Genomic DNA, 11,130 nt, shown 5'->3' with positions numbered 1-11,130 from the left:
ATCGAAAAAAATTCTATCAAAAAAATCTGAGGATGCTTCACCAGCCACCAAAGTGGCATCGAAGGAACCAAAGGCTTCATGGTCTTTCATGTGCTTTTCTTTCTCTACATTTTACACTTCTAAGCAAGTTAGGACTTTCTAGTTTTCACCACGTGAAAGAGCGTCTCAAAAACTATCGAAACCAGAAAAAAAAGTAGAAAAGTTTTTTGAGTCATAAGCCACCTTTTCATAGACCGGGTCACATATCTGTGGCAATTTCAATAAACAACCTATGTCGAGTTAGGATAATGGCGATACATAGACCTATATCTGAAAAGCTAGCCGCAATTCACCTTTGGAACTTCCTATATTTTGTAGCAGCCATTTGGCGCTAGAGCTATGAGTAAGTAACGCAGGGAGATCTGTAACGGATTTCTGTTTTGAAGCCAGAATATCGCTTTTATCCTAACGCGACAGAGGTTGTTTTTTCAAATTGCCACCGATATATTGAATTTGGCAGGTGATGTGATCTTTTCAAACATTCAAAATCACCCACAACATGTCATACAAACTAAATAGTTTCGAATAGCATGGGTTAATATTTGTTATCCCTCGCAGAGCAATCGATGTTTGCCGCTGGTATACTCATCACTATAGCAAACGACAAACTTCATACCAATCACAGATGACATGATATGAAACTTCTCGCTCTCTGAGAGCGCGTGAAAATGTGCATTTTTTATAACATAGACCATAGATGCCATCATCCTCAAAATCAAATTTGGGCATTTCGGAATAACTTTGGGGTATTTTACATGTTAAAGGTTTAATTTATGATTTTCACCGAAAATTTACACAACAAATGGGATATCAAAAAACTCGAATTTTTGTCAGGATTACAAATCCGAAGAAAAAATAACTCTTTTTCACCCGTGGAAAATTTATCAGTGACAACACCTTTCATCGAAGGGCTGCACACGAAACGCGTTTTGGTTGCAACTTTCGATTGGTGAAAAAGTCGGCTTCTTAGTCTTCGCATTGATGTAAATGAAGGCCATGTTTTTGTGGAGCGTTGCGACATTCCATTTTTGACAGCTGAGATAAATTGTAGGTATACGTATAGGATAACGCAACATGTTTAATTAACAGCTTTTTGCAGACAACAACGCAGATACTTCACCAAGTGATCTAATTTCGTAATTTCTTATACATTTTTTGCGTTTTTTATTGTATGTGGATATACATATGTACGTATGTACATAAACGTTTTGGTCGCATCAAAGTGAAAAAGGGGCTATCCGTTCATTGTTATCTTATAGCGGTGCCAGATCAACAAAGCAAAGCAACGCAATCGAAATATATTATTTCATATTTTTTCACTTATCTACCATAAAATATTTTTACAAAAATTTGCCTTTTTTATAAATTTTAATAAGTCTTTATCAGCTTAATTGCTGATTTATTTGAAAATAATGAATCCGAATGCATTTCTTGCAGTTTTTTTTTTTTGCTTATTTTAGGCAACTCTATAGCCAGCTGATCTTCAAGACCCATTCTTGGAAACGAATGAACTTTTGTTTACAATCGAATGAACTTCAAGACCCATTCCTGGAAACGAATTGAGAGAGAATGAAAGTTTCGTATCATGTCATCAGTGATACCAATGCCGGTATTTGACAGCACATACAATTTTTTGCAATTTTATCATTTTACAATAGCCACGATATTTGGGATTTGTAAGTACATAGAAAAAATAATAATCCACGTAAGAGATTATTCCACAATTTTAAAGCAGTGCTTTGGAATAGAAAAGTAGAGGAAAATGCTGGCCTTATCAAATTGTAGAATATTGTTGCTATTCCTGCTCATATTCATACTAGCTTTATCGGGAGCTGATGTTCCACGTCCCCGTGGTGTGCCGTTATTCAAAGCATCACTCTACGCTCCCCGTGCCGACAAAACTTGGGTTTGTTTAGATAACGAAAAAACAATAAAACAAGTACAAATAAATGATGATTACTGTGACTGCGCTGATGGAAGTGATGAACCTGGTACGTCCGCTTGCGCAAATGGCCACTTTAACTGTGCAAATATAGGCCATCGTGCCGAAGACATTACTAGCTCTCGTGTAAATGATGGTATCTGTGATTGCTGTGATGGCAGCGATGAATGGGCTGATGGAGCCGGCAAATGTCAAAATATTTGCCTTGAACTTGGACGCGTTGAGGAAGAACAACGTCGGCAAAAAGCTGAACTGCACAAACACGGCAACACAAAACGTTCAGAAATGATAACAAGGGGTAAGCAAATGCGTGCTGAACGTGAAGGGCGGCGTAAAGTTCTTGCACGAAGACAAAGTGAGCAGGAGGCTATCAAAGCAGAAAAGGAAGAATTGAAACGAAATGCGGAGACAGCCGAAGCAGGAGCTCTTGAGTTTTACAAGGAACAACAACGAGAGAAAGATGCAGCAGAAGCTGAAGCTAGAAGATTGCAAGAAGACAGGGAAACTATGCGTAATGAAGCGGAGGCTGCATTTGTAAAATACGATGTTAATAAAGACGGATTTGTTGAAGTTGCCGAATTAATGGTAGACATAACGCTCGATCGTGACAGAAATGGCATCGTAACCGTCGAGGAAGCGAAGTATTTTATTGATGAGCGTGACAGAATTGATTTAGAGTCATTTTACACATTAGCGTGGCCACGTATAAAACCGATCAAAATGTTAGCTGAAGGGATTTTCAAACCTCCTATTCCTGAAGGTGATGTTGAGCAAGTGCAGTACGAAAATAGGGAGGATCACCAATCAGAGCCTGTGGAAGAAAGGGAGCAGTATGCTTATGAAGATGGTAGGTATAGTCATTTGAAAGTAATTGATTAATACAATTAAGCATATATTTATGTACAATATTTCTAGGACAAGAGCATGACGGTACCGAACCAGAAGATATACATGATGAAGTAGAAGAACATGATGAGGAATTGGACGCTGATGTTGGTGTTGGAAGTGTTGCAGATGCATCACGATCAGAAATTGAATATGATCCTGAAACAAAACATCTTATAGATTTAGCAAATGAGGCACGTCACGCATATTCAGAAGCAGAACAAAAAGTACGCGAAATTGAAAATGAAATTAAAGAGATCGATCAGCAAAGTGCTAAAGATTATGGACCGAATGAAGAGTTTGCAGCATTAGATGGCGAATGTTTTACATATGAAGATCGTGAATATGTGTATACGTTTTGCCCATATGAAAGAGCCACACAAAAACAACGTAGTGGTGGTGCAGAAACAACATTGGGTCGTTGGGATCAGTGGATAGATGAGGGTGTTAAAAAATATACAAAGCAGAAGTATGCACATGGTGCAGCATGTTGGAATGGACCACAACGTTCCACAATTGTACAATTTGTATGCGGACTAGAACATAAGATAACTGCCGTAACAGAACCTAATCGCTGCGAATATAATTATCTTTTCGAAACACCAGCAGTTTGTGATGGCAACGTTTCAAGTGAAAAACCTCAAAGGGATGAGTTATAAAAATATTAAAACGCAGGAATAACTGCAAAACTGTAAGAAACTGCCGCAATTCTTAATTCTTATGGATATTTCGACATCTAAGTGCAATATCACCCAGTCTTGGCTACCGGCTCAGAAACACCATATCTCGAAATTTGTTAAAAGAACAACATATCTCATGATTTTTCGAAAAATACCCTATTAATAATTCAAAATGTATTGAATTTATGCTGAAACAACATTTTTTAAACAAATTTTGAGATAAAACTATCTTCAACCGAATCCTGGAATAGGACGTTATTCAATAAAGTTACGAAATAGAACGTTTTTGAAAGGTTCTAAGGTGCTTTTTTAATAAAATATCTGTGTTAGTTGCTGAGACAAGACGTTAACGAAACGGCATCCGGCTTAGGGTGATATTCCACTCAGTAGTCGATTTCAAAAAATATCTCACTCTGTGCTCTTAATTGTGAAGGTAAAAGTGAAGCTTGATAAACATATGTACGTAATTGGTAATTGAATATCAGGAGAAACATTAGCATTCCTTTGATTGTGTATCAGTCTAACAGGAGATTTATTTGTATACATTTTACAAGAACTTACATAAATACTGTAGTTAATATTTTTCTCGTGCATTTAAAAAATAACGCACGAATAGTGTTATAAGATTTCCATGTAATAATTTAGTATTGATTCAAATGAAATTTTTTAATTGAAATAAAACTTAAATACTTCAAAAAGTCTGACATTTTCATAACCACGCGCGCCCGACTTATTCCACTGACATTTTTAAAGTTTATGATATTTCTGAATTTTGTACAAAGACATACTGCAGCTATTATTGTACCCCAGTGGGTTAGGGGGTCAGAATATTCCCGCGTTAGGTATGCCTGTCGTAAGAGGCGACTAAAATACCAGATTCAAGGGGCTGTGCAGCGCAACAACCTCACCTATCCGCGGCGAATCCTGTTTCACTAACAGACGAGACTCTGGCGACCCCAAGCTCCTCATGGAACTTGGGGGAGGGGATGGCCTGAATTTTTAATGTGGCCACATAAATCGTTCCCGAGATGGTCGGGCTAGCACCTTAATGGTGCTGTGGTACCGGAGCGTACCGGGTCTGTATTCGGCAAAGGACCATTATATCGATAACACTCCCCAAAGCCTTCGGGGAGCAACCTTATCGCTACAACAACAACAACCTTTTATTGTAAACAGATGTAGATAGATAGATAATTAAATGAGGATCGCACTGCGACCATTGGTCTATTGTGCCCTCAGCTGCTTCACAGCACCTCATCTAATCCGACATTTTTGATGAATCCTAGCAGTTCACCTGGCCTGATGGATTTGATGTCAGGATGATCTGGCCATGGTGAGCCCATAATCTTAGCCCTACGTCTTGAGATTGCGTCATACTCCAGGAGGATATGGTCCGCTGTCTCCGCTGATCGATCACAAAATCGGCATGTGTTGTTCGATGTTATACCCAGCTTTTGCATGTGACTGTTCAGTCTACAGTGTCCTGTAAGAATAGCTGTTAGGATTCTTAGGTTATCTTTCGAGAGGCCTATTAATGCCCTATATTGTCTCATTGGAGTATTCGCGCTGAAGGTTCAGGTCAGCGCACTGACTTATGGCGAATACTTCCGCTGAAAAATGCTCGGGTATGCTCCCAGGGGTATTGATATCTTGGCGCTGTGTCCAACGACTCCAGATCCAATCCCCTCTGGCGTCTTCGAGCCATCGGTCTACCATACTATCCTATTTAGCTGATGGATGCTCTCAATTTTGCTTTCTTCCCATGTACCCTTGTCTCCCAGTTCTACTTTATACCTTTTATCATAAACTATCTGCCTGAGGATATCATCCCTCGGGAGTTGAGAGATTGGGATCTTCTCTCAATTCCTCCATGTTCCGGGACGATATGACTTTACCTTTGCCCGAGCCCTCCTTGACGATATTCAGGAGGGTTCGCTTGGCTGACTGCTCTATCAATATATGCAGCAGGGTAAGATCGAGGATAGCTTCCAGCGCTGTTGTAGGGCATGTGAGCATAGCTCCCGTGATGCACACAGATGCCAGTCGCTGAAGTTTTGACAGTGCTTGCCTCGTCGTCGCCCGAGTTGTTCTCGATGCCCAGGCTATCGAGCCATATGTTATCATAGGTTTTACTATCATGGTATACATCCATCTTACCACATGTGGGCTACAGCCCCATGATTTGCCTGCTAGATGTTTGCATACAATGATGGATCTCGTGGCCCTAGTTTTCATGAAGTCGAAGTGATGTTTCCATAGGAGTTTGGTGTCAAAAGTAACCCCCAAGTATTTCACAGCGACGCCATCTATTGTTATTGCTCTCAGGGCTGGTAGTACCCTTCTTCTGGTGAAGGGGATGATGGTTGTCTTATTAGGGTTGTAATGTAAAGGTCAATGCTTTTTTTTTATATCACAGAGCGTACTCTCGAATCAGCATATCCTTGGCATCTTATGCCACTGTTTGATAACTTTTGCAGGAGTTCATTCACTACTAGGATCCACAGATGGGGTAACAGGACACCCCCACGTTGTATTAACCTTAACTGCGCTGTTGCCTACATGGACTTCAGCGATTCTTAACAACATTAGACTCACAAAGATGCTAATATCGGTAAAGAGAGAATACTTACGGCTTATGATGGGTATACTAACTGGGGACTGCTTTGTGGCGTCACACGCTTATAAGTTTGGGCCCATCAGTAACAGTAGACACTTCCTGCAAGACAAAAAGGGAGACAATACCCTTCCAACTTCGATGAGGATACTGTAATAGGTTGAACTCTTATTTATCCCAAGGCCTTCGAATAGTGTCTTTTTCGCTACAACATCAACAACAACAGGCTAAAACACGTCTTTTAAATTTTCTCGATATTTTTTGAGGCGTATCAACGCTGTTTTAGATTTTTACCTGAATTTCTAAAAACTGGTTACATTATTTAACGCCAATTAAGAAGGTCAATAGCATTATATCTGTCATATCATCTTAATTTACCCATATTACACTTATTCCCTTTTGTACGATCGATTAATCTCCGATAACCACCAATCGGTCCATCCAGTCGGTCATCGATAGCTTCATTACATGTGTGCGAGTACTAATATCAAAATAAAAACAAACGCCTTGCTTTGAATTTTTTTATGAAAAGTGGTTAAAATGTTGCAATTATATTTATATAAAAAATTGGCAATAGTATTTTTGATACTGACAATAGTCATGGCGGTGGCAGAACCGAATACTTTAACTCTGCGTGGTGTGCCACCAGTAAAAGCAACGCTCTATGCTCTTCGTTCCGGCAAAAGCTGGGTTTGTTTAGATAACAGAAAAACACTAAAATATGAGCAAGTAAACGATGATTATTGTGATTGTGATGATGGAAGTGACGAACCCGGAACATCGGCTTGCCCGAATGGGCACTTTAGTTGTGCAAATATTGGACACCGCTCCGAAAACATTCATAGCTCGCGGGTAAATGATGGTATCTGTGATTGCTGTGATGGGAGCGATGAGTGGGCAGAAACCTTTGCAAGTTGCCAAAACACTTGCCTCGAACTAGGACGCATTGAAGAAGAGCAGAAGCGCTCGAGAACTCAATTGCAGCAACTAGGTGGCGCTAAGCGACTGGAATTAATTGCCAAAGGTAAACAATTACGTTTAGATCGTGAAGAGCATCGGAAAGCACTAGTACAAGAACGGAATGAGCATGAAGCAATTAGAAACGAAAAAGAGGAACTCAAGCTTATTGCTGAAAAGGCTGAAGCAGAAGCAATTGATTTCCATAAATCTCAACAACGGAATGCAACAGATAATGAACCAAGTCTACATGAAGCTGCCGTGGCATTTGTTACATATGATACCAATAATGATGGATTTGTTGATATTACTGAATTATTGGTAGACCTACCGCTCGATAGTGATCACAATGGCATCGTAACCGTTGAAGAAGCTAGGTACTATCTTGGTGATAATAGAGAACGTTTGGATTTAAATACATTTTGTACGGTATCGTGGCCACGTATAAAATCAATTAAATTGCTAAATGAAGATATATTCAAAAAACCACAGCACGAATCAGTGGAGCAACCAGCCAATCATGAAGGTACGGACAAATATGTAAATGCAAATTATATCCGCTAATTATTTCCTTTTTTTATTAACCCAGTACCAGACCAAGAAACTTTTAAAGAAGGCACCAAAGACGAACTAGAAATTTATGAAGATGAAGAAGTTGAAGCAAATTCGTTGGAAGCTAAAGTAACACCGCGAGATATTGAATATGATGAAGAGACAAAACGTTTAATGCACTTGGCAATTGAAGCACGCAATGTTTACCTAGAAGAAGTGCAAAAAGTGCGACAAATCGAACAAGAAATTCAAAATGTTGATGATCAGGCAGCTAAAGATTATGGACCGAATGAAGAGTTTGCAACATTAGATGGACAATGTTTTTCATACGAAGACCGTGAATATGTATATGAGCTTTGTCCTTTCGTACGTGCACTACAAAGATCAAAAAGTACTTATTTGGAAACGAAATTGGGACGTTGGGATCGGTGGATCAGTGGTGATGGGGATAAAAAGCATGAAAAGCAAAAATATGCACATGGGGCAGCATGTTGGAATGGGCCGAAACGTTCTTGTATTGTACATTTTATATGCGGACTTGAGCAAAAAATCACTGCTGTCACAGAGCCAAATCGTTGTGAATATTCGTTTGTTTTTGAAACACCAGCTGCTTGTGATAGCAATGCAGAAATTGATAAGCAACATGATGAGCTTTAAAATAAGGATTTGGGCTACTAAAGTGGTGTGAAAAAATACACATAAATTTAGTCGGTTGTTCAATATGAAACATACTCCACAACCATGTTTTCAATGTTATTATTATTTTAATCGTCTATTTAAAGGCCAAGTTTAAATGACATCATACGTTTTAAATGTAAAATTCTATTTTGTGGAACATTAGTTGATAATTATCCAATCTAGTCTGATAATGAATATTTTATTGCAGTCTCAAAATCCACATCTGATTTCTGCTAGTGTGAAAAATCATTACCCTATTTCGTGTGTCGATTGGCAATAGTAGTCATCACTTTTTAAATTTATTCATCAAAGTTCATCCATTAAAATGATAACTGTTCATTTATTGCAATCGACCCTCAAAATAGAGAACTTATTCTAGTCAGCCTTAACTGTAGTTAAAAATCGAACGGTACATTCAGAAAATCCCTACGGAAACAGCTTGCGGTTCCTTTCTATAATTGATTATGTGTATAAGTATATTACTCAGTAAGATTCACCAGCATTCCTCTATATTTTATTTTAGTAGAAAATGTATATTTAAGCTATACAAAAATTTATTTGAACTCTTTAGTTTGTCGATATAGAATTAGTTTGTTAGCCAGTTGTATTATTTTGTAATACGCAGCTAGAAATAAAACAATTTTTTTTTGTTACATATATGTATGCATGTTTTAAAGCCATCTCGAAAAATTTAACCTAATTCATTGTGTGTTTAAAATGTATGGTATGTTTATAATATTCCATTACGTATAGTTTTTTAATAAGACAAAAACATTTTGTATGGTTAGACTTCAGTAACAGCAATTTTTAGATCTTCCAAATGAGTATCCAATTGTTTTTCTAACGCTAATATATGACCAGTATTGCAGTGTTCAGCTCCAACAAATGTTAAAACTAATGGCAATTTATTCATTTGAACCACCTGTAAATAAATGCTGTTGACTTATATGTATTCGAAAACGATTATAGTTATCAATTTTTTACCTGATAATTTGAATACATCGATATAATGACCTTGTTGCGCCCCAAACCCAATTTTCCAGCTTGTTCGCTAGCCGTTGCAAATGTGGGTATGAATGATGGCATAAGTGCGAAATCTATATTCTTATCTTGACTAACTCGTAACAATGGAACTCCATCTCTGTCGGTTACTTGTATGACAAAGAGACCGTTCACCCTACGTACATATAAAATTTTCGAAATTAATAAATCTTGCACTTTATAGAGACTTAGACTAAATACTTACTTATTCAATATGCTATTGAAATATTTCTTAACTTCATCCGTCATAGTTGTAAAACAACTTTGGCAAAATCTCTTTCCAATTCAAATGTATACAAAAATATTTCCGTAAAACCAAAACAGTCTGCAAATGCAACGAATCAGCTGTTCAGAGAAATATCGCTACTAGTAGTGTCCAATTGGTTTCGTCGTTCCAATTAGATATATTATCGATAATAGACACAATAATATTGGGCACTATTACCAGCTATATGTAGATTGACAATAGTATCGATTTTGCACACATCACTAATGACATCTGGAATCTGTAACAAAAGTTACGTTCCAATGAAGCGTGATCCAGATACGAATAGAAATTTAACATACAAATGCAACAGCAACTCTGTGATCATGATATCTAGCTGGATCAACAGGGTGGCTCTGTTGATTTTTTGCGGAAGATTTTTGACAACATACCCTCTGTACTTCATACCACTTGCTGGCATATATTCAAATACTTTTTAAGAATAAATAATGTGTGAGACAGAGACTCAAAAAGCGGAAGCAGAAGTTGGTTTCAAGAATATTATACCAAATAAAGTTTGATTTTTTAAATTTAATATATTTGCGAGAAAGTGACTCTAAATAAAGAAAGCAAAACGCATACACTTACAAAGTTTGATACATATATATACATATATTCATTCTGTATAAAAAATGGAGAGTAAATGCGACAAGTGCAAAAGTACAATACGTGGAGAAGTGTCAAAAATTCGTTGCGAAGGGGTATGTGGGAGATATTATCATTTAGCACCAAAATGCTCTGGCATAGACCAATACAGTGTTAATAAATTAGACGAATGTGAAATGCTTAGATTTATGTGAAATGATTGTGTGCAGTATGTGCATAACGTAGATGACATTCTAAAAGACATGCAGATGGTAGTGAGCAAAAATGGCAAACAACTATCTGAGTACAGGAATGAATTTGATAATGCTCTCAAGAAACATGAAAAAGAAATAAAGCAAGTTTTAAAAGCAGTGGAAGTTGCATTTAGCGACAGAATTAAGGCAATGCAAAAAGCGCAAGAATCATGCGAAAAGAGTGTTGTAGAAGTAAACAAAATACGGGAAATTGCTGAAGGCTTCAAGCGAAGCAGCGAGCAGGTCTGTGATGAGTTGAAAACAAACAAGGATGACAATAAGAAAATGATTGAAGAAATAAGTAAAGAGAATAAAAAAATGTGCAATGAAATAAAGAAAAATGTTAATAGTGTTGAAGCCAAAGTGTCATACGCAGCGATAACAAAAAATGATGGACAAAAAAAAGAAGTGTTACCAGACATTAGAAAGAATCATCCCCTAATTGTCAAGCCGAATAAAAAGCAAAATATAGAAATAACCAAAACTGACCTAAACTCGAAAGTTGATCCTAAAGGGCTGCAAATAACTAATATAGTAGCAAGGCAAAGCGGAGTTGTTATTGTTGAAAGCGAAAATGACCATGAGCGTGACAAAATAAAAAATGCCATTGAGAACAATCTGGGAAATAACTATGAGGT

General features: G+C 37.5%; 3 protein-coding genes across 3 annotated transcripts; 2 read left to right on the top strand and 1 right to left on the bottom strand.

Annotated features, from left to right (window-relative positions):
• Positions 1 to 1,630: 1,630 nt before the first annotated feature.
• On the top strand, positions 1,631 to 4,244 carry LOC137240635 (glucosidase 2 subunit beta-like). The gene is made up of 2 exons (XM_067767133.1): positions 1,631 to 2,828; positions 2,897 to 4,244. Exons 1-2 carry the CDS (start codon positions 1,802 to 1,804, stop codon positions 3,523 to 3,525), a joined length of 1,656 nt encoding a protein of 551 aa, XP_067623234.1. The 5' UTR covers positions 1,631 to 1,801; the 3' UTR covers positions 3,526 to 4,244.
• Positions 4,245 to 6,647: 2,403 nt separating this feature from the next.
• On the top strand, positions 6,648 to 9,312 carry LOC137242619 (glucosidase 2 subunit beta-like). Its single transcript, XM_067769892.1, has 2 exons — positions 6,648 to 7,643; positions 7,707 to 9,312. Exons 1-2 carry the CDS (start codon positions 6,701 to 6,703, stop codon positions 8,324 to 8,326), a joined length of 1,563 nt encoding a protein of 520 aa, XP_067625993.1. The 5' UTR covers positions 6,648 to 6,700; the 3' UTR covers positions 8,327 to 9,312.
• On the bottom strand, positions 8,403 to 9,760 carry Lamtor3 (Late endosomal/lysosomal adaptor, MAPK and MTOR activator 3). The gene is made up of 3 exons (XM_067769893.1): positions 9,594 to 9,760; positions 9,332 to 9,524; positions 8,403 to 9,269 (listed from the first exon to the last, which is right to left on the bottom strand). Exons 1-3 carry the CDS (start codon positions 9,635 to 9,637, stop codon positions 9,132 to 9,134), a joined length of 375 nt encoding a protein of 124 aa, XP_067625994.1. The 5' UTR covers positions 9,638 to 9,760; the 3' UTR covers positions 8,403 to 9,131.
• Positions 9,761 to 11,130: the final 1,370 nt, after the last annotated feature.

The sequence above is a fragment of the Eurosta solidaginis genome, chromosome 2 (genome assembly GCF_040869045.1).
Source record: "Eurosta solidaginis isolate ZX-2024a chromosome 2, ASM4086904v1, whole genome shotgun sequence".
In the NCBI taxonomy this organism is placed as follows: Eukaryota; Metazoa; Arthropoda; class Insecta; order Diptera; family Tephritidae; genus Eurosta; species Eurosta solidaginis.
The sequence above is the reverse complement of the archived record's forward strand: the minus strand, read 5'-3'. Positions and strand labels throughout refer to the sequence as shown.